The sequence below is a fragment of the Rhyacophila brunnea genome, unplaced genomic scaffold, assembly GCF_057557595.1.
Source record: "Rhyacophila brunnea isolate RB1 unplaced genomic scaffold, BYU_Rbru_1.0 scaffold_18, whole genome shotgun sequence".
Classification (NCBI taxonomy): Eukaryota; Metazoa; Arthropoda; class Insecta; order Trichoptera; family Rhyacophilidae; genus Rhyacophila; species Rhyacophila brunnea.
Window position 1 is genome coordinate 26,024,867 of NW_028232837.1, and position 27,210 is coordinate 26,052,076.

The following is a 27,210-nucleotide window of genomic DNA, read 5'->3' on the forward strand; positions in this document are numbered from 1 at the left end:
GCGTCGACAATCATATGAAAAAATACCCTCGATAGCTGCCGATAGCAGTCTAGTGTATAGAATATATGTGCTAACGCAAGTTGGTTGAACATAGTAGCTATTACCCAATTTTCATTACCAATGCTAGATTAGTTCTACAGATTTTATTAACAAAAACAGCTGATGGTTGTAGTGCGCATACGAGTGGCGAAGACTGCCTATTGTTGACGACTGAAGAAAAGAATAATGATACACGGGGCCGAGAGGAATAGTATTAATTTAGTGCGATGACTCATGCCCGAACTTTTCTCTCCAGTTGAGTTCATTCAGCCTCTCTGCATAGCCATCTTTAGTCAGGCCGCGGCACTACATTTCCAGTTCCAATAGTACAGCTTGTTATTGCTTAACTTCGCATGAAATCCCGTAACTTTTTCGCCAGAAATGAAGAGTTTCGATTTCCTCTTGACATGACGGTGTCGCTCAGGGACTAAGGGCCTTACTGTTTTTTTTTCATAAACCCTATGGAGAATTCCCGGTCCATTGTAACCAACGATTATATTATTACGTTAAATAATTATGATATTTACTGTTTACATGTAAGTTATAATAACAGACGTGTTGTCACTACTTCTGAAAGAATGTGTTTATGACACGATTTACTACGAATAAATAATAATAGTATATCTTTGTGGTTTGTTTGCGGTGCCATATCGTGTATCTTACTCTCAATACTCCGTGTTTATAGTCGCCCCTGTAACACAGTGTTATTCTTCAGATGCCCACAATGTTGTCTCGGTGGCCGATTAAATACACGTTTTATTCCCTCATGAGCGACGACGACGTAGGTACTCCAGCCTCTTCGGCGATCACAACTGCTCCACATTCGCACGCCTCGTTGCTCGTTGTGCGCCTCTGTTTATTATCTTGTGCCACAATACGTGTGTCCCACGTTCATTTAGAATTGTGCACACACCGATGTTTCTTTCAGTTGTAAGAATTCGCTACGCTACAGGACGCTACGGAGTAAGTAAATTAAGTGACGTTGAAGACTTTGATGGCGTTATAGAAAAGGTGGATCGCTACCATCGGTATTGGGTAATAACGACTACTGTCGAACAAGAACTTCTTTTCCACGTGTTAAAACTGTGAACTAACAACTAACGAGAAGCCCCTCCTGTTTAGTTAATCGTGCTTCCGTTTTCAAATGAGGAACACCCCCTAAATTTATCATTTCATTTTACGCTTCCGTGGTGTAGGTGCAGATTACGTAATTTGATGCTTTTTATAGTAAAAATATGTCTAAAACGATCAGGAAAATTATTTAAATTATTATTGGTAAACTTTTTGTTTATTGCGAAGATCAAAAAGAGTCGTACCCAAAAAGAGAGCCGATACATTATTTATTAAACCCGCGTTGCCGCCATGACAGGTACGTCACTGAGAAGTCTTATATATGCGACAACAGCGACTTCCCGTTAACGACGAGATCTTGTTGTCAGACGTCGGACAGTATGTATCAAAATTTTCTAAAATGTTATTTGCCAGTATTTACGTACCTACTCTGATCACAGCTTTGAAAGTACGCACGTGTTTTTAATCACGCTAATAGATACGCGTAAATTAAAGGTAGGTAATGAAAAATTTGAAAAATTGGTTTGGTGCATTAATATGACAACGTATTCTTTCACCTTTTCGAGAATGCTCTTTTTCTCTTGAACTGACAATATTTTTCTTCGCTAATAAATTATTTGAACGGCTGTAAACAACATCATAAAAACAACAAAAAAAATGTCAGCAGCAAGTGACTAAACACAGATTGCCAAACAACATCAACAACCACCCTTAATTATCTAAACGGCCCACCAATAGCGTTTTGTAACCTTAACCTTGGTCACAGCAAACGTCTAAGTATTATAAATAGAAACGCTCACGTGCTTCTGCAATTCATCTCAACAACAAAAATATTTAAATAAAATTTTAATTGGATCTTGAATATTTCAGACGTAAATTGTGAGAAATACAATAATGTAAAACCGGGAATTTAATGTACTAAGATCCCGATACCACGTTGGCCGAGCAGCGGCATGTTAGATTATACTGTATTCGTAGTGTATGCCAGGTTATTCACTTTATCTTTTTAAATGTGCATTTAAACCCAGAATAAGGACCTAATAAGTTGACCAAGTGGCTAAAATCCATTTTTCAACATATCTTCCACTTTGGAGACTCATATGACCCTCTTAGGATCTAATATGGCGATATACTAAAATGAAACGGGACTGCATAAACTACACGCGAATAGCGGGAAAACGTGAATTCCGGGCACTTGAAATTAGGGTTTCACTTATTTAATGTAGTTTTTATTTACTGTAGTCATTGCCGATCGCAAATCATCGTTTTTTTATCAATAATTGATCATACGACTATAATGGTCCCTAGTGTGATAATATAATAACTCCATAAAATATGTTATTTATGAAATCGATCTCATGGTCTCGATTTAAGGGATTTTCTTCGAAAGAGTAAGCGACTAGAATCAAAATAGTCGTTTTTTTAAATATACTTAACTAGGTAGTATTTTGGGGTACCACCTACGCTTAAAAAACTCTAACCAATCTGATAAGGAACATTTTTAATTGACAGTTCAGAGGAAATAAAAAGTAGCCATAATTTGATACACAATCAATGAATCAGATAATGTCACCAACGGTGAAATTAATATTAAACTAGTAAGTACTAAGTTTAAAAAGGCGATATTTTCAACAATCATTTCCAAGAATTCAAGATCTCTGGCGGCCGCATTTAATGTATCCTCCACTATGCCTAGAGTTGGGTTTCGGGAATTCTCGAGAAATTTTCGAGATTTTCCATCCCGAATCTGGAGAATTGAAATTATTAACATTTAGGGAAATTCCGGATCTCGAGAATCTTTTCTCGGGATTCGGGATTTCTTTATTATCAAATATTAATTCAAATAACGATTTTCTATATGAGAAAAGTAGACAGAAAACAACGTTAAAAGACTGATCGGGGCATTTAACACAATTAAGCCAACGTCGACTCAAAATGAGCGCAATTTTTGCAACATCAGGGAATTTTGAGTCTCGAAAGCGTATGCGATTGACAGTCTGTGTTTTTTGAAATTATATTTTAATAAGTAATGTTATGATTTTTTTTTTGTTTTTTTACTTCTATTTTGTTTGCCTTCTTACATAAATAAAAAAAACATGTTTATGGAATTTGTCTGCTTTTACATTGATTTTAGGATTTTTACAGGTATTTTTTAAATTTCCCGATATCTCGAGAATTCTTTTCTGGAAAGCCCGAATCTCGAGATTGAGATTTTCTCGGGAAATACCCAACTCAACTATGCCTGATGAATGTATGTTTAATGATCGGTGTCCTATTTCCACAGTAACCCATCAACGATCTTACCTCATGATCGTGACCCGTCTTCTTTCCGGACTGTTAAGATGTATCTTGTGTGGTTGGGTATCTTCTATCTCACCTTAAAACTTTCGCTGTATGCCCAGGTGGTGCGTATTTTATTTTTCACAGTAGCTCTACATTAAGCCGCCTGAAGTATTTCTACGCGAAATATGATAAACACAATTGTCCACAACTCTTGCACTGCACTCTGAGTGCTACGGCTTTTTATTTTTCATTACACTTGACTGTGCGGTATGCTAAATCACACGTATTTTTGCATTTTTCATACATTTTAGCCCCTTTTGCGCGGGTCACAGCTATATGAGCATACCGTTGTTACTTCTTGTGTAGTATGAAAATGTGAACTAAATTATTAGGTACTCTTATGAGATGTTCATTTGTGTGGAAATTTTTTTTTGTAATTAAGAATTTGCCACCGTACAGCTATGTGAATTATTTATACATAGTATTTTCTCGTTCTTCTACTATATTTCGTTTTATGTAGGCAATCCAAGGATGGACTGATTATATTAGGTAGTTCCACTAGAAGGTGTTTCATCACTAATAACAAGATTTTAGGTCAGTTTCATTATGCAGGTTTGCTACAAATCAAAACATTATAACATTGCTGCGATAATAATACCTACGACTTCGTTGAGATTTAATAGAAAGCATAGCATTAACTATTACTTACTATTAAACTACACACACTAATTTTTGTTAGTCAAGCGTATTAGTTTTCATTGAGCTTCGACTACAATGTGTAGATAGTGTTTGTTAGTTTTTAAAATTCAATTAAATCTTGTCTTATCCAAGCCATAGTAGATAATAATCAAAAAATATTCGTTTGTAAAATATCTAAAATTATGCCATTAAAAACCATACATAATTTTAGAGTTTTTATCGATTATGGTATGGATGAATTTTAAAAACTGACCAACACCATCTGTAATATGTATTCTTAATTGAACGAAAACAAATACGTATGACTGAAAAAGTGTGCACTCTGTTTATCGGATCGCTCAGAGCATTAAACAGTTAGGCAGGGTTTAATTTCAGTTTAAATCTAACCAGCACCATCTCCAAATTGTATTATTAGTTCAATGAAAACCAATAAGTATGACTGACAAAGTTTAGTGTGCACTAATTATGTCGAATCTGAACAGCACACCTCCACCCCTCGCAGGCTCTCTTCACATTGGGATAACATTTTGAATGTAATGCTAATGAGTGTCAAATAGAAGATCAAAACCTTTTATTTTACGACGAATGGGAAATTGGGTATGATGCTGAAAGATTAGTGTTGTTTAATTTGTGACACTCGATGGCAATATTAAATGTTTATTCAATTAGAATAATCTCATTTTTAGAGTGTGGTTGATCACTGCCAGTTTTAACATTGGATAATAATTAACAGTATTTCTTGAAGTTGGACATACCTGATTAAGTCAATTCAATAAGGCGGGTAGTTATAGATAACAGAATTCTGCATTCTTGGTAGTATTGACCTGTGTCTTCTTGGTTACTATCTTAGAAATCGGGAGAATCAGTTGTTTGTTCTCCCGAGGTGCAGAACTAACCTACCATTGGTAATTAGCCAATTGGGAAGGCAATAACTCAGCGTTCAACCAAATCACTTCGGATATTGACATATTCCACCTGCGTGAGGATGAGTATAGGTGTATTGTTTTATAAATTATTAAAATAGTGTCTGCTTAGCGGGCTTAGCCCATTCGGTGTAGGTAGGTACTTCATTGTATCTAATTTATAATTTTTGTATTTACACTTTTCTACTGTTTAATAACTTTATGCTGATCTATTTCTATTTGACTGTATTAATATTTCTTTTTTTCTAAGTCATGTGAACGGCTTATATTGATAATTTGCAATGTTCACTATAGGTATGTAAAAAATGAATTTGAATAACTAGAACTGCCTTAAGAGTAAAGTTTTGTTTTTCTCTCTGCATATCGTCTTCTATGCATCTAATCTTTTTCGCGTCTTTACAAGTCATGTAAAGTTTCTATATGCATGGCATATGCTCCCTGCCTCCGGATCTAGACTACTCCTCCGAATTTTTGAAATAATGTAAATCGATGCATTTTACTTGTAGATGATTTTCATTCCTACAAACATGTTGTACTTACATTTGTCGCCTGATAAGGATACCAGGTGTACGCTTTTCACTGCTCCACCGGAGATAATATGAAACATGTTTCATTCAAACTGCTTATTTACTTACGTTTGTATAACCAGCACAATCTTCTGTGATATATGCAGGTATTGTTGTGCGTTACTTGCCGGAAACAATGGACAATGTTAACCTAGAAATAAATAGGTAGCTCTGGTAAAGCGATTGTATTCATTCTATGAATGAACCATGTTTACGTTTATGATACTATCAATCAATCATTATCAACCATCCCATTCTAAGTTCATTCTAGGGGCAAAGACCTATCCTAATGAAGGCAATGTATACCTACCTATTTAAATTTAAAATAAGAACTAAAATGCGTTACGTATATTATTCTAAAATGCGCACTTCATAAAACCGCATTGTGCTCTTAGGGGGCTGCTGCTGCTGATTGGTCGGAAATAAGGAATTAACGGTACTTCTATCATCATATTTTAACCTCTTTGTTCTAAAATCTGGAATAATGCCATTTTTATTATTTATTTTATCCCAACAGAATAATGTTTCGTAACTATAAATGGTAATACTTTTTATTGGACTTTATAATTTACTCGTAATTTGAAAGAAATTTGAACATTGCACAATTGATTGATTTAGTATATTAATTGAATTTATATTCCTTATCACTGAAAGTCAGAAAAGATCTATATTATCATAAGTAGGTATTATAAGTATACAGTATAACCCCTATTTTACGTTTTTTAAGGGACTGAAAAAAATAAACCTAATTCGAGGGAAAATGTAAAAGGGGGGTATTGAAAAAAAGAACATTTAAGTTGTATGTTTCTTAAAAAATAACGTTTTATTAAAAAACCAACATTCAATATAAATTTTTGCGCCGAACTCAGGCCAATCACAGCGTCGTTCGCCGACCAATCACCGTGCGCCGTTCTAAAGACACGGAGTTTTCCCTCCAAACACCTTACGCCGTTCGAATGTCACGACCCAATCATTGTCAAGCGCGCGTAACTCGCATATTTTGAATATTTCCGACGTAAATCGCGGGAAAGAAAAACGTAAATGCGGGTATTAAATGTACTGAAAAACATCGGGACTGAAAAAATTACACGCAATTGCCGGGAAAACGTGAATTCCGGGCACGTAAAAACGAGGTTATACTGTATTTATTTTAAATTTCTTCTTTCTTTCTTCTTTCACCCTGTCACGTCCCAACATTGGGGCATAGGGCAAGCACAAGTTGGCGCCACTTCCCTCGGTCCATCGCCAACTCCTGTGCCTCCCGCCATGTCAGACCTGCAGCACGTAGGTCGCTTTTGTAGCATCGCTGCAGGGTGAGGGAGGGCCGACCACGGCGACGGAACCCTTGAGGCTGTGCCACAAGGGTACGAAGTGCCGCACTCTTTGGTAAATTTACTTTAACTAAATCATTTACGTTGATTGTCATTTGTTTTCCATGACAATTTGATTTAATCTCCTAGCCAGCAACCACCCCCTTACCCTTTAGTTTTTATTCAAGTTTTATTAAATTCACTAATTTTAAAAATCTAGTAAGGTCTTTCGTTTTTCAAATTTGTATGTATGCCTCCGAGACTTGGATCGGATTAGCGGAAGAGAACGACACATGTGAAATCTGGTCCTGAAGACAGATGTTGAAAGTCTCATTAACGTAACGGACAAATGAGTTATCAGCGAATATAGACGAATTATCGGCGAACTCCAGATTCGAGACAGACTCTTCAGTTTGCTGGGCTATCCAATGTTTCATCATAAATCATTTAGATCGCAAGCATAATGACAACCTGAAAAAGAATATTTGGCCAGGTAGAAAGTCGGTTAGGTCTAGGAAGAGCTGTCTTCGGAAACACGGACCTAATCAAGAATTGCATCTCCACTGACCCAGCCCCATGCATATCGGTCATGAAGTATCTACCTTCCACTTATATCATGATCATTTTGAATTCGTATAATATTGAATGCTTGATAGTGTAGGACGTTTTGGTCGTAGGATCTGCGAGGCATATATTAAACTTTGACATAGTGAGCTTTCATTTTTAGGTCAAGTCTTTATACTTCGAAAGGAAATGAGACCAAGCGCAGGCGTTTATCATATCATCATGATATCAATAACACATCAACCACTTAATGTTACAATACTGTTATTCCCCTGTGCTATTTTTTTCAACATTAAAAGCAAATATGTACCCAACTGAGTAACTGTGGCAGAATCCGTAACTGTTTCCCCATTGTCGTGGGTTTTGGACATAACCTGTTTTACGGCATTGCTTAATTCGGCGGGACAAATGTTTTAAACCGTCCGATATAATTTGAATATCGAATATTACCGTCTCATTAAAATCCTAATCGGAATGAGCCGTTATTCGGAAGTGCTATCCGATATATTTAGAGCACTATATCATATATTAATAATTGTGTCTTCTATTCTTTTTTTGTAATATTTCTCTTGTATCGTATATGTAATATATATCAACATACAAATTAAATAATGCTTTTTCGGCTTAAACCAGTCAAACAGAAGCGCAGCCCACTAACTTTGACGTACAGCATTCATAATAGTATAAAGAATAAAAAAAAATATAATCCACTCTTAATTTACGTAAATCTTCTAACAGACAGACTATAGGTGCGATAATAGTAGGTATGCAGTATTATCAAGTCAGTCTGACCCTCAGTTGAACCAATCGGCCATTGCGATCCGGCTTTCAAAAAGTTTCGAGCGAAAAGGCCTCTTCCCGTCGTGGCTTCACCATAAAAGATTAAATCATAACAGGAATCACGCAATTAAAACATATCTCCTTGAATATTCTAAGTACGCATAACGCTCGTTACGTCATAGTATACACCCGCATAACGGGTGTGGAAGGAAAAGCAAATGTTATCATTACCACGTTTTTCTTAGCTCGTATTCTTGTTTGTCCGGTGGTTGTTTATCCAGTACAAATCGTGCAATAGATTTTTAACGAACTTCCCGACTAGCTAGACATTTGAAACTTTTAGAATATATTAGAACACGATGCCAATGCATTCTTTTAATACTTTTAGCCATCTTTAAATAGAATTGAATTCATTTTCAGTTAATTCTGTTTTGTATGAAAAGTTATTTCGGAAGAAATCCGTAATCCAATCCACTATTATTGGTTGCTAAGGGAAGGGGGTGGTCCTAGCAACTAAATTATTAATATATGCGTGCGTTACTATGGAAATCAAAATGACATTTCAGGATTCTATATTTGTTTGTTGCAAAATAGCAAAAAAATGATTTGTTGATAATTGCCTTATTTGTCCTAAATTAATAATAGGAGAATTGTCAAGTTTATACGATTCAACAGAAAATTTAAAAACGTGGTATATAAAAAGCTCTTCTTATCTTGTTATTATTTTTGACACAGATTCGGTTAAATTGTTGTTTAGTTCACAACGCGAAGGAGTATTATATTTTCATACAATAAATATTATTCGTCGTTGTTACATCTCATTTGAATGTGACTAGTGTCTAGGTATTTCAGATTTATCATTTGATTACCGTTTTAATTGGGTCTGATTTACTATTCGTATGTCTTTTAAGAGTTGTTTAACATAGATACCCATGTGGGCGTGAATATATTTCAAATTCGCTAGAATAAAATCATAATAATATCATCTTCTATCGAAAGTTGGTGACCGTGCCCCAGAACACTTCCTTGCTCAGCTTTTTACCAGATCTAAAAATTTTAATACCTAGTCACCTGATCGAAAGCTTCCAATTTTATAATGTTTCTTATAATCGTACGCTTTTTAATTATCAAATAAACTACGGATGCACTTAGAGTTGGGTTTCGGGAATTTCCCGACGGGAATTCTCGAGAAATTTTCAAGATTTTCTATCCTGAATCTCGAGAATTTTGAAATTTTTAACATTTCGGGAAATCCCGGATCTCGAGAATCTATTCTCGGGATTCGGGATTTTTTTATTATCAAATAGGTATTAATTCAAAAAACGATTTACTATATATTATGAAAAAAGTCGACAGAAAACACAAAACGTTCAAAGACTGATCGGGGCGGGGCATCACAATTAAGGCATTGTCGACTCAAAATGAGCGCAATTTTTGCAACATCAACAATTTTGTGTCTCAAAAAGCGTACGCGATTGTCAGACGCAGCGATTGACAGTTTGTGTTTCTTGTCTATAATCTTCTTCTTAATTCTTGTCTTAATTCTATTTTAATAAGTAATGTTCTGAATTATTTTTGGTTTCCTACTTCTATTTTGTTTGTCTTTTTATATTAATAAAAAAAAATCATGTTTTTTTGGAATTTGTATGTTTTTACGTCGATTTTAGGATTTTTACAGGCTTTTTTTTAATTTACCGATATCTCGAGAATTCTCGAGAACTCTTTTCTGGAAATCCCGAATCTCGAGATTGAGATTTTCTCGGGAAATACCCAACTCTAGATGCACTTACCTAAGAAATTTAAGATCAACTGTCTATAACATTTGTTTTTTTTTGTTACAGTAACGGCCGCCCACCCACCACAGCGCCCCTGGATTCCACTCACAAGGCCCAACAGGACTCGACCCACCTGTAAGTATATAAACACCTCAGCGTGTCATTACACTATTAATTTTGATTTGAACATTTCGAAACAAATTCTTAACAACTATTTAATCAATGATGAAATATCTTTAAAAGTATATACTTGCGTATTTCCTTGCCATCATTGGCTCTACAATCCGGTGTGGATCCTGACTGCCTATAGGTCCTAGATATCACTCCACGCCTGCCTGTCCTGTGATGTAGAGTGGTTTACCACTTTTCAGTCCTCATTGTGATTGCGTCTCTGTTCGTGTGGTCAAACCACCTCAATCTGTGTCTTCCAATTTTTGTTCGTCCTGCCGAATTTTTTGTTGTCGTTAATATGTTTACGTTTTTTTTCCACCTTTGCGACGTGGCCGGTCTTCGCAAGCGTCTTACGTTAAAACGCGCTCTTTACTGATGATTTCATCGCATTAACTTACAAATTGATTGGGAACCCGAAGAATAAAAGAACCTTTGCAATCGACCCATCTCATTGACGTAGGCCTTCTATTTATATTAATTTCATTATTTCGTTAGCATATAAATAAGTACAGATGAGTATGATTGAAAATTAACTCTACTGACACTATCATATTATGGTAATATTAATACTATCGACCGAAGGTACTGGATGGAATTTTAACTAAAATTTTAATGAATTTTTGGTAGGTATGGAGTTTAGAAATTAACTCTATCCACATTGCGATAAAGATGATTATTGCAAATTTTCGTATTCATATTTCTGACCTGCTGATCTGACCACTTAGCCCGTGGCTAGCCTACAAGCGGCCAGATCGAGCGGAGCCAAAAAATGTATGGGGACCACCATGAAAGCGCGGAGAGTGAGCGGTAGACAGTCTGGCCGCTCGTCGAATTTGCAGCGTTTCGAGCGGCTAGCTAGCGGTGTGTCAAACAAAATTGACTGTTCCCCTCGCCCTTCGTTTCCCCGACTTCGAAAAACGTCTGCAATCGGTAGCATTGGGCGGCCGCTGCTACATTTCATTCGGATCACAAAACATTTTGTGTTTTACGCGCGTCTTAGTTTGCTATTCATTTTTATTTGACGGAAAATACCTACTAAACCCATATTATTATAAATTACACTAGCATGTACCTATACTTTAAGTTTTTTTTTTAAATATGTATAGGTATAATTAATAATCTAATGCATTTAAGTTTTGTACTATGTATTCTATTTGAGTCGTTTTTTGCGACCCGGGTTTCGCCTTTCGGTATCTTCAGGCACTATGAACACTCACCAATGGTAAACACACGCTGTCAACAAATGCAGTTAATTATAATAAAATTAATACAATAAAGTAGGTAAAAAGCTTATTACCTACATTTTGCCTGAAGATGTCGAAAGGCGAAACCGGGTAGCAAAAAACGACTAAAATGGAATAGTACAAAACTGAAATCCATTAAAATTTAAATTCAAATTCCATCAAGTAACATAAATATACATTCATTACATGAATTATTCTTGAGTATGTACATATTTATATAAAACCTTTATAATATTTTATTATTTTATTGTATATATGTACGAGTACCTAGTTTCATTAACGAAAGTGATATTTACGAGATATCTACTCGGAATGTTAGCTATTTAGTTCTATATTATATTATTTGATTAAGTCATTATGAATACTTATTTCTAAAATAGGCAAGTAAATAATTTTAAGTCTAGGTACAAATAGTTATGAAAAATATTAGCAACGGTCCTTCAATTGGTAGGTACGAGGGTGGGTCAATAATTCCTTAGAAAAAAGCATTAAAACAGTTTTTATTTTTGTATTTTTTTTTTATTTCTCAACATAATCTCCTTGGAGCTCAATACACTTGGTTAGACGTTTCTCAATTTTTTTTAAACCGTCAGAAAAATAAGTTTTCGGAAGGTCCTCAAAATAAGCATTTGTCCGATCGATGACTTCTTCATTTGAAAAAAAACGTTGTCCACTTAGCCATTATTTTTTTAAGTTTGGGAAAAGGAAAAAGTCACTGGGGGCTAAATCTGGCGAATACGGTGGGTGGTCGACCAATTCGAACTTCAATTCTTCAATTTTAGCCATTGATCGTAAACATGTGTGAACACGGGCATTGTCCTGATGAAAGAGGATTTTTTTCCTGTTTAAATGAGGCCGTTTTTCTTCAATTTTGTTTTTTAGCTGGTCCAATAAAGATGCATAATAATCCCCTGTTATTGTTTTTCCTTTTTCCAAATAGTCAACGAAAATAATTCCACGTGCATCCCAAAATACAGTAGCCATAACCTTACCAGCTGATTTTACGGTTTTCGCCTTCTTTGGACATGGTTCGCCTTTCGCAATCCACTGCTTTGACTGTTCTTTCGTCTCGGGAGTATAGTGGTGTATCCATGTTTCATCTACAGTCACAAAGCGGCGAAAAAATTCATCCGGATTGCGTTGCATTAGCGACAACAGGGCTTTAGAGGCCACCACCCTATTGCGTTTATTGTCGACTGTGAGCAAACGCGGCACCCATCTTGCAGAAATTTTTTTCATGCCCAATTTGTCATGTAAAATAGAAATTACGCTACCTTTTGAGATCCCTGTAACCTCAATTATCTCACTCAACTTTAATCTTCGGTCCTGAGCGTGGTTCATCCTTTGTTGATGTACGACCACGTTTAAATTCATTTAACCAGTTATAAATAGTTGCAAGTGAAGGAGCAGATATGCCGTGAACTAAATCCAACTCATTTTTTATTTCCTTTGCTGTTAACCCTTTTATATTAAAATGTTTAATAACAGCTCTAAACTCAATTTTCTCCATTTTTGTAAAGAAGCAAATTTTTTTTTTAAATGTACGAGAAACACACAACAACCCGACCAATCTGATTGAAACTTCGCAGCATACTGAATCGGTAGTGCCGCTGCATGAAAACAAACCGCTTACAGTACTAGTCGCGCCACCTGTCGGCTTTTCTAAGGACTTATTGACCCACCCTCGTATATACGGTATAATTCGTCTTAACCAACGTGAGAAACGAATAATTCATTTTGAGATAAGAGATGGATAATGGATAGAGATGTTAATAATAATTATTTAGGTTCATCGGAACAGCGCTACGCTTACCAACCGGTCTGCCAGAAGCAATTGAGAAGACAGTATGCCGCAGCATTTTACTCCGTTTCTTTCATTAACAATGTTATAAACTAGCGATCACCCGCGACTTCATCTGTGTGAAATACGGACATATGGAATGAAAACTGATTCGATTTGTATTTGTTGAAATCCATGAGATAAACAGAAATTAGATAAAGGTGTTCGACTCATTACCCGCACCATACCACCCCACTCCACCACTGATGTAGGACTACTATACCGACATATTCGTGAGTAACAATATATACAAGTGTGTTATTCGACAATGGTTGAATATAGACGTGCGCCATTTATTCCGTATCTCACCCCACCCCTCCTGCTTCTCAACAACAGGTAGTCAATTTAAAAAAACAATAACATAAGTATTATGTCTATACTAATATTATGTGTCATCAGTCATCACTCAAATCTTCAATATTTATTGAATAGGGAATAGATACATTGTTATTTTTACTAAGTACGTTGGGAGTTTGAATTTGTGGTTTTAATTTTATTCTTTATTATGGGGGGCCTCAACATCGATCAGTGACTCAGCCCTTCAAGTCTCTATCATAATCGTACTATTGTTTTTTAGATTCATATCTGGCAACTGACTCGTTCAAAAAAATCTTCCAAAACATTACCTATTCCAAGAGAAATAGAATGATAAATAATTAACTACTAGTAACTTAAATATTTATGATTGGGTGCGTGCTGATAATAAGAAAAACTTGTAACAAACAAAGGTCCCAATGAATTCGGCGAATGGCTGATAACCGTTCCTCGTAGGTAACCAAGTTTCTTTGCCAGTTTCTTAGCCTAAGTCGGAGTAACGTTTTTATCAAAACCTGCAATTTGTGACATTTTACTGAGAACTTTTATTTTAAATAATCAATACACGGGAACATTTAAATATACTTTTTTTTTAAATTAAAAATACTAAATTTGAATGATAAAAATATTTACAAAATATCATGAAGGTACCTTACAAATAAAAACCTGGCTTCTGAAGAATGCACAATTTATTTTTATTTTTTAGATACGTATAAAATGAAAATCGTCAATAAATGCATTAAATTTATTGACGCGAATTCTAGAACGAGAATTAAACTCGCAGAAGCATCGAGATCATTTTTATCTGAAATGTCCATCAATCGAAGATGTTACGTTATACACCTATTACCTACTACATAATATTGTACGGTTTTTCAACCAGGATTGGCAGTTTAAAAAAATGTGTCTATATTTTATTTTTGTTTATATATTTATTACAGCTTTGTACTAACAAAGAAACAACACAATCATTCGCAATGATACCGATCTCATAACACGTCCGAAAACGCCTAGTAATATAGCATAGTGAATTAATATACATTAAACTCCGCATACGACGTGCTGAGCCACGGTAGATGTATCGATTGCCGGTGTCGATCGATTAATTTCGATACGGCCCTCACCGGCCTTGGGCAGGTATCAGTCATAACCCGTGTTCCTAACCTCTCTACGATCTCGCTTACCGACCACACCATGACATGATCGGCCACAATATTACCTTTTGCAGGAGCGACAAACTTTCCGCGGACATTTTCATTATTTTCTTTAACGATAATTCATATTATTATACCCCAAAGCAGTGCTGTTATAACCGGAACCAAACCCGGTTATACAGTCGCCCGCTTAATTATTTTGGAACTTTGAAACCTCGGGACTGGCGGACTGGAACTCCGTAATGTAAACATTGATTCAATGAAATGATGTTTATATATGCTTTATTAAAAATCATTTTGTGTACTAAAGGAAAATGGAGACACGTTGGAAATGGGACCTACATAATAATATGTTTTCTATTGTGCCAAATTAACCATAGGAGAAAGCGTACGAGTATCGAATCGATGCCGCACAGAAACTCATAGAAATTCACATACGTTGGTACGAAGTTTTCCAAAAGTCAATTATTGATTTTACCACGTTTTTATTAGCTCGTATTCTTGTTTGTCCAGTACATTTTTTTTCTTGTTTGTCCAAGATTTGTATTGGACGATTGAAGATTTTTAACTAACTTCCCGACTAGCTGGACATTTGAAACTTTTAGAATGTATCAGAACACGACGACAATGCACTCTTTTAATTTAATACTTTTAGCCATCTTTAAGCAGAATTGTATTCATTTTCAGTTAATTCTGTTTTGTATGGAAAGTTATTTCGGAAAAAAATCGTAAAACACTATTATTGGTTACTAAGGGGAGGGGGTCTTAGCAACTAAATTATTAATATATACGTGCTTTACTATGGAAATCAATATGAAACCGTCAAAATGACATTTCAGTATTCTTTATTTATTCAGTATTTCTATCAAGTAGAAAAAAAGTATTTATTAATAAGTACATCGAATTGTCAAGTTTATATGATTCAACAGAAAATTTAAAAACGTGGTATATAAAAAGTTCTTTTTATCTTGTAATTTTTAATCTTGTACTCGTATGTATATAATATTATTATCTATACTATAGGATTATTAATATTCAGAACTAACCTGCCATTAGTAATGCCAATTGGGAGGGCAGCAACTATGTTTAATGAAATCGCTTGGGTATTGATATATTCCACTTACGTGAGGGTGAATTTAGGTGGACGTTGTTTTATAAGTTTTTAAGATAGGGTCTATCAAAGTTCACTCTGTGTGCTCCCATCTACTTTTATTTTGTTACTTATTTTATTTATTTTCTTATTTTATTACTTATTCTCTGTATTTTTATTTTTTTAAATTATTAACACTTATTTAATGTCATGTCGTGAACGCTTTGAATTTATAATTTGTTATGTTCATTATTGTAAAATAAATAAATTTGATATAAATTTTAATTTGATATAAAGATTTCTTAATCTTGAAAACCTGATCTAGATTTAATTACTTATTTAATTTATTTAATGGTGTTGTTAACTCTGTCAATTCGTGGTGGAAATGCATTTTATAAAATATAATAATTATTTCGTAATTATTCTACATAATGTAATAATCGTCAGGACCGGTTTTGTCTGCTGTAATGGGACATTGTCAACTCATACAATTAATTATACAATATCTCATATATTAATTTTTTCCGAAAATTAAGGAAGAATCTCAGGGGTCGAAATGAACCGGAGCGGACCAGAACGCAGCTCAAGAACATAACGCCTTTTCGTCAAAAAATATAAATTTCGTTCTGGTTTGTGAATTATGAAAAAAAATATTAATCATTTCCAACACGTCATAATACACAAATTCTTTATTAGAGTTGAATACTAAACGCACGTCGATAGATAATAAAATAACAAAAAATAACACATTTCAATATTTACGGGAAATTATCGAGCTCTCCGGTTCGAAATATATTCCATTTCGAGCGATGAGAAAGTTTACGGACGCATAGAATTTGGCGATGAAGAATATTTTATTGCCGATATGTTTCAATACGCCGACTTACAGATTATTTTTTCTATGACTACTAATAATTAAACCACAGTAAAAACACCATGTTCAATCATCAGAGGATAATATGGGCCTCTATAGGTTGGAGGTTGTAATAACTGTTTTTTTACAAGAAATGGATGTTAGCCACTTACTTAACCTATTAGGTCCATACTCTGATAATAACTAGTGTTGAATACTATAAGACCACTTACAATATTTCCCTTTATTGGTCATTTATTTGGCGGTGAACTTTATTATAAATACTTAAGTAATTGAACCTTCTGAATCTCTGACTATATCAACTAAGGACATACCTTCTGCTGAGATCACATACCCACCTTCCTCTCACCACTCACCACTGCATAGTGAACGTTCCAACATTCCTTACGTCGAGCGGATAAATCATTTTATACCAAATACCTACATAATAAATGCCGTTTACCCATTTGGTATTTTTGACATACAAGTAGCTATTTCGTGGCGTGCGTGTTGTTTGCAATTTTCATAATATCCACTTTTCTTGTGGCGATACGTTTTGCCTACTTTTCAAAGACTATTGCCCATTAGCTGGGTGTACATACTTTGTTTTGTATTAAATTTTCAAAATTTGTTCTCATTGTTAAAAAACAATTTTATGCGTCGTTAGCGATGTGTTTCTACATACCCACTTGCCTAATAGTTTTGTATGTACAATAGTAATGAATCATGTATAATCATAACGAAATCTCTCTTAAGGCTGTCCCCTAGTCGTCAAATACATACATTTAAAATTGCACGATATCAAAATTAGATTTCGAGTCAAGCGTAGTTTTTACCTTTTTTTTGTTTTTTTACTATTATGATAATTACAATGGAACACATGAAAAAATGTGAAGCGGAGCTGTCTTTGAAATAGACGTAGCGTGATTGGTTACATGTAAGTTTGTACGTAAAACATTTCACCGTGACACAGTTCGCCGTGAGCTTTCTTATAGGAAAGAGATGACTATACGGTCTTCTATTCTATTAGATTCAATATGAATATGAATTCAATTTTCATGGCTGATTTTGGCAAAATTCATGAATTCGAAATGAAAACCTAACCTAATCTAAAAAATAATCCAGTACCTATATCGGCTATTTTCAAAATTTATTTGCTGCTTGCTTCCTGCAAAGCAGGGGTAGTCAACCCTTTTATACCTACCGCCCACTTTTGTATCTCTGTTAGTAGTAACATTTTCAGATCGCCCACCGGTTCCACAGTAATAGTGATTTATAAAGTAGGGAAGTAACTTCACTTTCGATTTCCAGGAAGTTAAAGCATGTTGTAATAATTACTTACCAAATACTTTGGCAGAATATTAATCTTTATAAAACAACTTACTGTAGTGAAATCTATCTTTTTATTTATACTTTGCATACATATAGAAGTCTAATGAAACTAAATTATTAATGAGATACCTGAGGCTGATGCTGCGAAACTAAATAGGTACTGGATATCTGGCTCAATTTTTGTGAGGAACAGAATATTTTTAAAACCCCTACCGCCCACCATGAAAGCTGGAACGCTCACTAGTGGGCGGTAGGTACGAGGTTGACTATCCCTGCAGTGTAAAGTGTAAACCGACAAAAACCGTGTTTTATTTAGATATGAATTTTATGTTAGTACTAAATACAACCCAAAGAAGTTGGACGGTCTTTAATATACGGCCATATATTTCCGATACAAGATTTCACGGTGATGTGTGATATGGCGAATTGCATACATACAAGTTTTCGGACACGGCGTGGCTTACGTATCTGATAAAGTTCATGTGGAGGATTTTTTTTATGTAAATAGTCCGAGCTAATTAAAATAATGCAAGTGAATAATAAACTAAATAATTCGTTTATTATTATTGCAATATAATACATATTATGTGGATGAAGAAACATTGGTATGACAAAAACAAGTCGCATAATTTTGATATTTCGTCTGACACGACATTTAAAATACCTATCTTTTAGAATTAAAAAAAAAATATTTAGTTAGGTACCTACTAGGTATTCACGAAAATGTGTATAAGTATTACTTATTTATCTTTCAAAATAACCGTAAGTAAGTACTTTGTTTTATTCCTGAAATGTTTAGGTACTACTCGAAAGGATATCTCGAACGAGTTTTGCGTTTCAGCGAAGCTTCCTTTTCAAAGAATAAACTCCGCATATGTTTTCATCTTCCAGCTCTAAACGATCCATAAAATTTAAATGGATATAACATACTGGTGGAGTTTTCCGAGGGTCGACTTTTTTCCAATTTTATTATCGAGATTTTGCAAAAAAAAAACTTTCATCAATATTAAATTGGTGTGCAGAACTGTGCGTTTGTTTTTTTTACAAATGTATAAAAGCGATAGATAGTCATCTACTTTTCCATACGATCGTAGGACGTAGATAGTAGCTTATCTAACGCATCTTCATAAATCAATTAATTTTACTTTGTTTAGGACTTAGATATATGTCAGTATAATATGGATAACGCTTATAGATAAGCATATGTCTAGAATACTTTTTAGCATCAGAGCAAAAATGATATTTTTAAATCGGTTAGGCAAGAAATATTAATGAAAATTCAGAATAATTATCCATCTACATAAATCATAAAACGTAAAGTTTTCAATCAAATATTTTTGAAGATGCCACATTCTTCCGTGGATGGAATTGTTTAAATCTGAAGTCAACTCCTGATAATTATCCAATCAATCAAATATTCCTACACAATATTATGTAAACACTTGACTGCAACAGCTATTTGTTCGTGTGGGCATATTGATTCTCAATGCTTGTTTAGGATACTCGTAGTTCAACGATCGGCTAATTTTAAATTGGAGATGTTTGGGTTGTCATAAATGTAACAATAGATAATAAGGTTTGCCAATTTAGCGTTTTTCTTGCCAGATTTATCATTTTTAAATATACATTTAGCTTTCAAAATACGCATCTGGCGTTAATTCTTTCGACACCGCTATCAGTTTAAAATGTCTCTCAATCAAGCTAATAAGTACAAATTTGCTTGAAAATCAACATGCCAGAGACGTACAAGTTTAACGTGGAGCCTCACGTTAAACTTGTCGGTCCGTATCTTCTTGTACAATTAACATACGATATTAAATATAAGGACTGACCAAATTTCGTACCTATTTTTTTATAGTTATATGACTAACGTATTTATTAGTTGCAAAACAATTATTCTCCTTTAATATATTTTGTTCTCGCAAAATAATGTTCAAAAAAAAATTTTTTTTTGGTTATAAAAAAATCTAGCATTTTTTCTGTCAACTGGCTTATTTTTTTACCATCCCTAGCATATTTTTGACAGTAGCAGTTGTCAGATAACTTTGAACCTATAGTTAAAGGTGCTTTTAAAGCGTATTTTTCCCTACTTTTCTAATTTCGATTAAAATGTTATGCATTATACCAATCAATATATTATTTAGAAAGTTATAAAAACTATATTCATTTTTAATGGATTAAAAATGCGTAAATATACATCGTTGTTTTCCTACTGAACTGTCATTTGAGACTGAATGGATAACTGAACGGATCGTCTAAATACACCGCCATTTCTAAACTTAAGACTTCGATTGAACAGACAACAGAACTGACGTGTAAATGGACCCTTAATGTGTTCTGCCAAAATGACTAATGAATACTTAATCTGTTTTAGGTATATTCACCGTGATGTGCTATAACGTGCTATGCGACAAGTATGCGACGAGACAAATGTACGGCTACTGCCCCAGTTGGGCGCTAGAGTGGGAGTACCGGAAGAAGGGCATCCTGGACGAGATCAGACACTATGCTGCGGACATCATTAGCTTACAGGTAATGAAAATGCTTCAATCAATATAGGATGAATAGTCCATTAAACTGACTCATTAACACAACTTCGTTTTGCACTAAGAATTAAATATCGAGGATTTATCTAACCCCATATCCTGTAGGTATGGAAAACACACATTATGATTAAACTTGTTGCGGTTTGCTATAACTGTATATAAATTTTCAAACCTTTGAATTAGAATCGTAATTTCTTGACTTTTTTCGTTTCTTGGTTCTTGAGAATCTCAAAACAAAAATCGAAGATTTTCCATTTAGAAGCACATTAAAGAGTTTATTTAATTCAATTATAAACATTGTGTATTTTATATACCTACACATGACATGAAAAAAATTCTAAAATCTCATTGGCAATTTCTCGGGAAACGAGAATCGTTAAATTAAAAAATTCAAGCAACGAGATACACGACAATAAATAAATAAAAATTACAAGATAAAAAGAACTTTTTATATACAACATTTTTAAATTTTCTGTTGAATTATTATGCTCAATATGCTCAAACTTGTACTTGATATGAAGTAAATAAAAAACAAACAAACAAACAAAATATAGAATAATGAAATGATCATTATTTTGACATTTCATTTTGATTTCCATAGTAACGCATGTCTATATTAATAATTTAGTTGCTAGGACTACCACCTTAGCAACCAATAATAATCTTTTACTTTTTACGGATTTTTCTGAAATAACTTTCCATACAAAACAGAATTAACTGAAAATGAATTCAATTCTGCTTAAAATGGCTAAAAGTATTAAAAGAATGCAATGGCATCGTGTTCTGATGTCTGATGTCACCGGACAAACAAGAACACGAGCTAATAAAAACGTTGTATTAACATATTTTATCGAGAATTCTTATGGCAACCTGTGCTCAAACATATATTCGAAAATGCATCTAAACCAGTTAAATTATACAGTATAGATAAAATAGGTAGGTACCCTTTTTTGACGGGATTTGACGCAACCGAAATACTTTTGTGCGAATTGTTTTCGGTCGAAGATTTTTCTAATAGATATGTTTTTGTGACGATTTATGTATTTTCAATGATTTTTTTAGATTCAGTCTTGAATAACAAAATTTAATATGAAAACAGTAATATGTAGGGTGACAAGGGTTTTCTATTCGCATTTTGTACGTAAAGTAAATTTTGTTTATAAATTGAATTATGGTTGAAATCCTCTTCTATCCAACGCTTTGATGGAAAATATCATTAATATTCTACCTACTTTCTACAAATTTTAGGAATATGGAAATACCTACTCGTGCTTATAGTATTTCGTAGATTGTTATGCACTAAAAACCAAGAGATATTGTTACGATTTTGTTGCGAGAATCTTTTTATAAGATTATCGTGCAAAGTAGCAGAGTGTTGTCGGTTTCAGATAATGCATTTACTTTTGTAGGGGATATTTATTTGAAACTGCTTGACAATGTATTCACTTGTTTTCGTAAATTTGAATGGTTGTATTGGTCACCGCAGTTCTAACTTGTTGTAAATGCGATGTTTTATTTTCGTGTTAATCATTTTTTTAAGATTGAATCCAAATATATATTCAGCAGAGTAGAGTTTCGGGTACTACTCCCATTTCACAAGTAGCGAATTTTATCGCCGCGATTATTTTCCGCCAAGCGGTTGCAGTAATGCAAGGAACTCTATAGCAGCTTTTAAGCTGTAAACATAATGTACCTTTGTCCAAATGGGGTAGGTATTTGAGTAGATATTATTGCCTCATTCAAATACATTATAATATATCCAATTTTGCTTGAATTCTTTATTTTTCAAATTCGATTTTCTCAAAACATACAACATCTGTGCACTAACCCTTAATTATTGTCTCATTTGTTTTCTTTTATAGGAAGTAGAGACAGACCAGTTTTATCATTTCTTTCTACCAGAATTGAAACAGGACGGTTATGATGGAATCTTCTCCCCAAAGTCTCGGGCGAAGACGATGGCAGAGAACGAGAGGAAATACGTGGACGGTTGTGCCATTTTTTTTCGGTCAGCCAAGTAAGTCTATCACCATTTTCTTTTATCAATATTATAATGTGGAAGATTGAACTTAACAGGCATTGCTAGAAAGATCCTTTCGGCTATAGGTTTAACCTTAGAAATTGTCTTAATGCAGGAGGCAAAGAAGGAGATGTAGGGATTAGGGACTGTAATTTTATCATCAACCATTGTTAAAAGCACCCCATAAAGAAGATAATTAAATCAAACAATAATCATTTTGCTAAATTAGGCTAAACATAATTTAATGTGAATGAATTATTTATATTCATTCTTGTTCATTGATGTTTGTTTGCAATTGATTATTGATATAGTTAGTAAATTACCCAATAATAAAATAATACATGTTATTAGATTTTCATATGCCTATTTGCTTTCCTCTGAGTTTCAACATTTGGGAACTGTTACAGGTTCGACTGTCAACGGTGAAATCTTAGTTATTGTTGAAAAGTAAGTCTTCATACAGACACATTACAAAAATATATTATTATATTTTATTCGTATTAGGATGGCATATACCAGGAATATATGCTGTTCCTCTTTGGCATTTCTCTCTGTAGTACCAACGTGGTACCTATCTAATATTTACATGTTTCGGTGGCATTTTATTTTTAACGTTTTATATTTTTGATTTGTAGTGTTCTTGAGATGTGTTCAGATAATAAGATCAATTAAGAATAAACACATTATAATCGTAAATTCATAGTTATACTATAAATTTACAGATTCATAGATCAGATTGACTGATTTATGGATGTTACAGACATCAAAGATACGTACATACAATTTTACATATCTCAAAAGACAAGGACAGCATGTCTGATTTCATTGTATTTAAAAATTTATATGATTTTTGTCAAAATGGGATAGTTATCCTTTGAGTTTTCTCATCTCATTTATGCCGTCAGCTCTTAATTTAAAACTCTGTAAGAGTAATATTATTTATTATTTTTGCATGTTTCAAATTTTATACTGATCTTTTTATTGATGGGATGGCAGTCATAATATAATGTTGATCCATTCACGACATGTGAAAGAAAAGAAAAACTCTTAAATAAAATTACATTAGTCAAAAGTTAAACTACAGAGAACTGACTGAATCTGGATCTAAAATGTAATGTGCCTGACTATCGATATCTAAGTATGTATTATGAAATAATATTACCTGTGTGAAAATTTGATTAACCGTCGCCCTTTTCTCATAGTGCTCTTCTAATGTGTTTCAGGTTTTTATTAGTAAAAGAACAACTGATAGAATTCAATCAATTAGCTATGGCGAATTCAGAAGGGTCAGACAACATGCTTAATAGGGTAATGCCAAAGGACAACATTGGTTTAGCTGCTCTTCTTAAAACCAAAGAGGCTGCCTGGGAGAACGGTAAGTAATCTTTTGTACAAATTATTATTTTATAATGTACTACATGAAATGAATTTCTTAAGGGGGGACATGCTCGTCGAAGGTCAAAATTGAGTTTTTATTGTATATTCAAACCATGATCCTGGACACTCCTTAAACGTTGTAGATGATCTATTTATATAATTTTGAAGCTTTATTATCCTTTATAGTTATTTTAAACATTTGATGACTGCATGAAGTATTTTTGCTACATAAAATAGTATTCTTTAAAACCTCTCGCTCTAATGTTTTAGAATATAGTCATATTTCGGTACATAACTGTGCAGTGGTGTTAAGATTTTTTACATGTATTAATTTTTAAACGTATTTATAAAACCATTAGCATAATTTATTACGAGATAATTTTTGTAAAATATTCACGATAAAAAATTATATTGATAATCTCTGTGATCCCAAATTTGACAAGAATTAGGCATTTTATTATTCAAAAAATCGGCAATATTAACACATTTCAAGATGATTCTAAAGATAATTATTATAAGCTATGTCTTTGACCATTCAAGTGTGATAAACATCTTATGAATAATGATTGCTTTATAATAATTATTGACCTAAGAATAAGGTAGTGTTTTTTTGAAATACGCCATTTCTTTTGTCATTCCCCAGTGGTTAAGCTACAACATACGGCCGTAGCCATAAATTAACAAACTATAATTGAAGTAGGGAGTAAAATGATATTGACGCGCGTGTTTGAACATGTACCGTTAAAAAAAAAATTTAAAAAAAATCAGTTAGGTACATGTTCAAACACGCGCGTTAACATAATTTTACTCCCTACTTTAATTATAGTTTGTCATTTTATGGCTACGGCCGTATGTTGTAGCTTAACCACTAGGGAATGACAAAAGAAATGGCGTATTTCAAAAAAACACTACCTTATTCTTAGGTCAATAATTATTATAAAGCAATCATTATTCATAAGATGTTTATCACACTTGAATGGTCAAAGACATAGCTTATAATAAATATCTTTAGAACCATCTCCAAATGTGTTAATCTTGCCGATTTTTTGAATAATAAAATGCCTAATTCTTGTCAAATTAGGGATCACAGAGATTATCAAAATAATTTTTTATCGTGAATATTTTACAAAAATTATCTCGTAATAAATTATACTAATGGTTTTATAAATGCGTTTAAAAATTAATAAATGTAAAAAATTTTAACACCACTGCACAGTTCTGTACCGAAATATGACTATATTCTAAAACATTAGAGCGAGAGGTTTAAAAGAATACTATTTTATGTAACAAAAATACTTCATGCAGTCATCAAATGTTTAAAATAACTATAAAGGATAAAAAGGCTTTAAAATTATATAAATAGATTATCTACAACGTTTAAGGAGTGTCCAGGATCATGGTTTGAAAATACAATAAAAACTCAATTTTGACCTTCGACGAGCATGTCCCCCCTTAATGTTATAAATTTTGTATATGGCAATTGGACAGTATTATGCAACAAGGAACCAAACCTCAACTGTTTAAATATGAGTTAGTGCTGTAATGTGGTTCTTATAAGAGTCAATTTGTTAGGAAAAAAATGTCACGCGTGTAAGTGAACGTTACTTTCATCTATCGTTGTAAGAACCAACCAACATTCATCCATGGACTGTTTCAATTTTGCAACAAAGAACCAATCAACATTTTTTTTAAAAAATGCATTAATTTCCTCAGATAAAGCTAAAGTTATGTAGTCAATATAAATCAATAATTACTTTAAATATTTTTGAACTCCCAAAATATTTGTTCATGAATACCACATTGCTTACCAACACATAAAACTTAAAGGTATTTATTTATCTCAGATGTATATGTTTGTGGATTGATTCTTTGTTGCATAAATCCGTTCAATTATGTAAAGCACAGGGATGATGATGATGAAGGTAGACAGTGTATGGTAAAAAAATCAGATGATTACCGCTTTTATTTCTTCGATATTTCAATGCAAGCTTTTTATGTTTTGTTTTCGTTGATATTTTATAAAATGCCTCTGAATATTGGATAAATATAAAATGCTTTATATTCACATTTCGAAAGAATTATAATTTTGGTTTTTGGAAATGATGTTTTTTGTTATGTAAACAGGTGTCTCGAAAACTGTACTTTTTCAATTTTACCTCACGGAACTGATTTGAGAAATGCTGCTTAATTGGGTTAACTTAACTATATTAAAAATATATGTCTGATTGATTATTTTAATTGTTAGTTATAAGCTAATGTACAGTATTCCGTATCATAATAGTCATTCCACTAACACGCTTTTAATTAATTATTTTTTTCTCCAGTCTCTTTGTGCTGCAGTCAATCAAGCGCGAATCCCACTAACCTTAATAAATAATTATTTTTTAAATACTCACAGTTTGGAAAATCTCAAGGTGATAATTTGTTGTTGTACTGATTGATCAATTACTATTCCTCTCTATCCACCTTACACAAGACGCGTTTGTGCAGAGGTGTAGCTAATCTGAAGACAATTAACAGGTAATAAATACCCAGTTGAATCTCTTTGTTGGCATCTATACAAATTTTTATTGTGCGTCAATTCCTGGTACATACTTAACTATCTCATTCATTCCATCAGAGGTGGATTATTAATAATCGTATGACCTTTTTGAAGCTGTCTTTTTGTTTTTACAAAATTGTTTTTAGAATGTAATATTCTAAAGGTTTTTTTTACACCTCATTATGTAAGCATTATGTACATAGGTAGGTAACATATTAAACATATTCTATACTAATGTTAATATCTCAATGATCAATGAATCATGATATTTTTATTTTATGTAAAGATCTTTCAACAATGATTTGTAGGTAAAGACGTTAAAGAAATCCTTCTCTATATATATTATAGACTAATGATTTAATTCCAATGCAAGTAATTTTACATTGCAGTTTAATTGGTAATAAACTTCACTAAATCAGTCAATTCCATTTATTAATAAATATACTTACATAATATTTCCGAGATAAACTTGAACACGAAATACTTGTTTCATAGCCAAAGCTTGACATTATAATTCAAATGTAGTTATACCTGCGTGTGAAAGGGCATATTACATCGTCAATTATTGTATAAGTATTGATAGGCAGCCAAATACACTGATCAATCTTAGAAAATAGGACAATCACAAAAATTGCTTATGTCATATGGATATAGTTGTTCTGAAATATCAAAATAGCCAGCGTGTGTCAATAAACCAACATACAGAATATTCATTT

The 27,210-nt window shown here is 33.3% G+C and overlaps 1 protein-coding gene across 1 annotated transcript in view; it reads left to right on the forward strand.

Annotated features, from left to right (window-relative positions):
* The window catches only part of twin (CCR4-NOT transcription complex subunit 6-like twin), a 518,909-nt gene that overhangs the window by 486,164 nt on the left and 5,535 nt on the right, over positions 1-27,210 (forward strand). Inside the window, exons 4-7 of the mRNA XM_085945481.1 lie at positions 10,077-10,145; positions 20,384-20,541; positions 22,418-22,572; positions 23,799-23,950. Coding sequence (XP_085801607.1) covers positions 10,077-10,145; positions 20,384-20,541; positions 22,418-22,572; positions 23,799-23,950 — 534 coding nt within the window. The remainder of the gene's footprint in view (positions 1-10,076; positions 10,146-20,383; positions 20,542-22,417; positions 22,573-23,798; positions 23,951-27,210) is intronic.